Source organism: Myotis myotis, unplaced genomic scaffold, assembly GCF_014108235.1.
Source record: "Myotis myotis isolate mMyoMyo1 unplaced genomic scaffold, mMyoMyo1.p scaffold_m19_p_60, whole genome shotgun sequence".
Lineage (NCBI taxonomy): Eukaryota > Metazoa > Chordata > Mammalia > Chiroptera > Vespertilionidae > Myotis > Myotis myotis.
The window spans coordinates 446,972-450,085 of NW_023416369.1; the positions used below are offsets into that span (position 1 = coordinate 446,972).

The 3,114-nt window shown below is 62.8% G+C and overlaps 1 protein-coding gene across 1 annotated transcript; it reads right to left on the bottom strand.

Annotated features, from left to right (window-relative positions):
* Positions 1–404: 404 nt before the first annotated feature.
* GSC (goosecoid homeobox) lies at positions 405–2,091 on the bottom strand. Its single transcript, XM_036315781.1, has 3 exons — positions 1,699–2,091; positions 1,002–1,261; positions 405–706 (listed from the first exon to the last, which is right to left on the bottom strand). The coding sequence occupies exons 1-3, from the start codon at positions 2,051–2,053 to the stop codon at positions 551–553; spliced, it is 771 nt and encodes a 256-aa protein (XP_036171674.1). The 5' UTR covers positions 2,054–2,091; the 3' UTR covers positions 405–550.
* Positions 2,092–3,114: the final 1,023 nt, after the last annotated feature.

Here is a 3,114-nt window from a genome sequence, read left to right on the forward strand (position 1 = left end):
GCCCCTCTAGGGGCAATGCTATACCCTGCCCCCCAACAGACCCCAGCGCTCCCCACCCTTCCCAGAGACCTAGAAACCAAGTGTACTTTCAAACCAGAACGCCCGCCCGCCCTGGGGCGGATTCACAGCCACAGCTTCTTTTTCTTCTGGACACGTCAGAGCTGCCCCATTTTCCTTCCAAAGCTGGGCTACATGGATTTGTTTCCCGGCCTCGGCCCGGGGTCCTGGGGAGGCACGAAAAACAGCCTGTGGCCCATCTACACGGCCGTCACTTTATTGGGTTGTCACCTTTAACTTAACTATAAATACTACAGCGAACGCGAGCAAGACGCAGGTGGCTTCGGCTTCGGCCGGACTGCGGGGCTGCGAGCCGCGCTGCCCGACCCGGCGCCGGCCGCCCGGCCCTCCCGGCTCTGTACACTATTTACAGCTCCTCCTTCCTCGTTCCTCGTCCGACCCCTCCTGCAAGGCAGCGTGTGTGCAACAAAGTAGCATCGTCTGTCTGTGCAAGTCCTTCCCGTGAGGCAAGCGCCAGGCCGGCCTGCGGCCGTCAGCTGTCCGAGTCCAAATCGCTTTTACCTTCCTCTTCCCTCTTCTCCGGCGACGCCTTGGAAGACGGCTTGGTCCACTTCTCGGCGTTTTCCGACTCCTCCGACGAGGACCGCTTCTGCCGCCTCCACTTGGCCCGGCGGTTTTTAAACCAGACCTGATGCATATGGAGGACAAAACAACAGTTACCAGCAAAGGCGCGCTCGCTCCCCCAGAGCCGGGGCACCCGGACCGGAGAGCGCCCGCGACAACAAAAAGAAAGGAGACTCGCTCCCTCTGCCGCATTTCCCGTCAACTTCCTGGGCCTGAAGGGCCCTCCGCAGCCTCCCGGCCACCCCGCCGGGATACGGGATATTGCTTGGTGTGGAGAGGCCCGCGGAGCGCGGACGAGCCCGGCCGGGGCCCTAGGATCTGGGAAGGGCCTTGCAGCGCAGCGCAGGGCCCGCGCCTACCTCCACCTTCTCCTCCCGGAGGTGCACCTTCCGGGCCAGCTGCTCGCGCGTGCCCACGTCCGGGTACTTGGTCTCCTGGAAGAGGTTCTCCAGCGCTTCCAGCTGCTCGTCCGTGAAGATGGTGCGGTGCCGCCGCTTCCGCCGGCAGTGCAGCTGGTTGAGGAGCTGCAGCTCGGAGCGCGACAGCGTGCCCACGTTCATGTAGGGCAGCATCTGGTGCGGCACCGGGGACACCAGCACCGAGCCGGGGCCCTCGTAGCCTGCGAAGGAGCGGGGCGCACGGTCAGCGGCTTCCCGGCCCGGCGCGCCCGCCGCCCGCCGCCACCACTCCAACGTTCATGAAACTCCTCTACAAGGGAGTGCTGGGAAGTGGAGGTGCATGGAAATCGAGGGTTCACCCACACTCCCAAAGCCAGCCAGGGAACCCTACAAGCCTGAGTCTCCTACACAGACAGTTCCCGCCAACCCCCCATCAAGTTCGTAGCAAGTGTCAAACCCCTGCCCCGATCGGCAAAAACAGAAAATAAAATAAAATAAATAAAATAAAATAAAATAAAATAAAATAAAATAAAATAAAATAAAATAAGGGGGGAGGGGGGTCCAGGTTTGCAAGAGGAGGAAAGTTAGCGCAAAGTGGGAAAAGCCGGCGCCACCGCCCGCCCACGCCCCAGGCGGAGGCCCGAGCGCGCGACCCTACCTGGGGGCGTCGGGACGCAGGAGCACTGCTGGGCGCCCAGCGGCGGCACGGCCCCGCAGCAGGCCGGGCCCACGGGCGCCGCCTGCACGTGCAGCTGCCCGTAGAAGTAGTTGTTGTAGCCCAGGCGGGAGCCGCCGACCGCGGCCGGGAGGCCTGCGCCGCCGGGGGCCACGGGGCGCGGGTAGAAGGCGCCATAGTCCGAGGAGGCGGCGCTGCCGGCGCCGTAGAGCGAGTCCCCGTGCAGGGCCGGGAAGACGACGGGCGCGGCGGTGCTGGGAGCGACCGGCAGCACCGAGTCCTTGCAGCGCGGCCGAGCGGCCAGGATGTTGTCGATGCTGAACATGCTGGCGGGCATCCCCGAGCCCCGTGCCGGGACCGGGGGGCGGAGGGGGCGCGCGGAGGAAAAGAGCTTCCAAGTGGGGGGGTCCACGCTCCTCCGAAGCCGGACCAAACCGAAAGAGAGCGCCGGAGAGTGCGCGGCCCCGCTCCCCTCCCCGCCCCCTGCGTCCGCGCTCCCTCCTCCCGCCCTCCCCTCGCCGCTGCGCTCGCCGAACTCAACCCGCGGGTAGGACGGAGTTTAGCCCAGCTGAACCTCTTGTTGGTTTTATACCGAGTCGACGTCATCCTGGATTTAGTTCCTGGTAATATGCAGATGACAAACAGACCAGATTCGGCCCTTGCCGTTCCTTGTGGGGGGGGGGGCGGGGGGGGGGCTCGGGAGGGGGGAGGGGCAAAGGTGCCAAGGGGAGGGGGTTAGGGGGCCTGAACAGAGATTGTGGATTGCAAATTAATGAAATTAACCTAATCTTTTCCATTCAGCCGCCCCGCCGCGGGCCGGCGGAGCTGGGCGGGCGCCCTAATTGCCCCGGTTAATCTCATTAATTCCATTGTGCGGCCGGGCGCTCGGCTCCTCCGCTGACCTCTCCGCCCCCACCTTTCCCCTCGGATTGGGTCCTGTGATTGGGTGCGATTTCCTCCGCGAAAAGCTCAAATTCATTCTGGCCGATTCTACTTTGGGGCAACTTTTCTTTTTTCTTTCTTTTTCCCCCCCTTTCCGATTTTGTTTTGTTTTTTAGAAAATGTGAGGGGCAGCTTCACCTCCAGCAGGACTGCAAAGTCCGCTCTTCCCGACCCGGCACTCGCAGCCTAATCTCACCTCCGCTGCGTTTTGTCTCCCAAACGGGATTGGTTACCCGCCACCCCGAACCCTGTAGTTTTTGCAAAGTCCGACATTTGTAAAGGCACCAACGACGGGAGCGGTGCCGCGCGTCTTTACATATTCGTGTGTATGTATTTTTTGCAGCCACGTTGGGTCTGAAAAGCACCATAGCAGGCAGCCCGCAGGCCTTGCCGGGCGGAAACCGAACTCGGCCACTTTTCCGCGTGGCCATCAGAAGCAGCCTTCCGAGCCCGCTC

What these genes read in the sequence shown, in the direction of transcription:
- GSC (XM_036315781.1), bottom strand. Translation starts at nt 2,053, where the DNA reads ATGCCCGCCAGCATGTTCAGCATCGACAACATCCTGGCCGCTCGGCCG. An exon ending in CTGCGTCCCGACGCCCCCAG is followed by an intron (nt 1,262 to 1,698) that starts GTAGGGTCGCGC and finishes GCTCCTTCGCAG; the next exon opens with GCTACGAGGGCCCCGGCTCG. An exon ending in TCCGGGAGGAGAAGGTGGAG is followed by an intron (nt 707 to 1,001) that starts GTAGGCGCGGGC and finishes CATATGCATCAG; the next exon opens with GTCTGGTTTAAAAACCGCCG.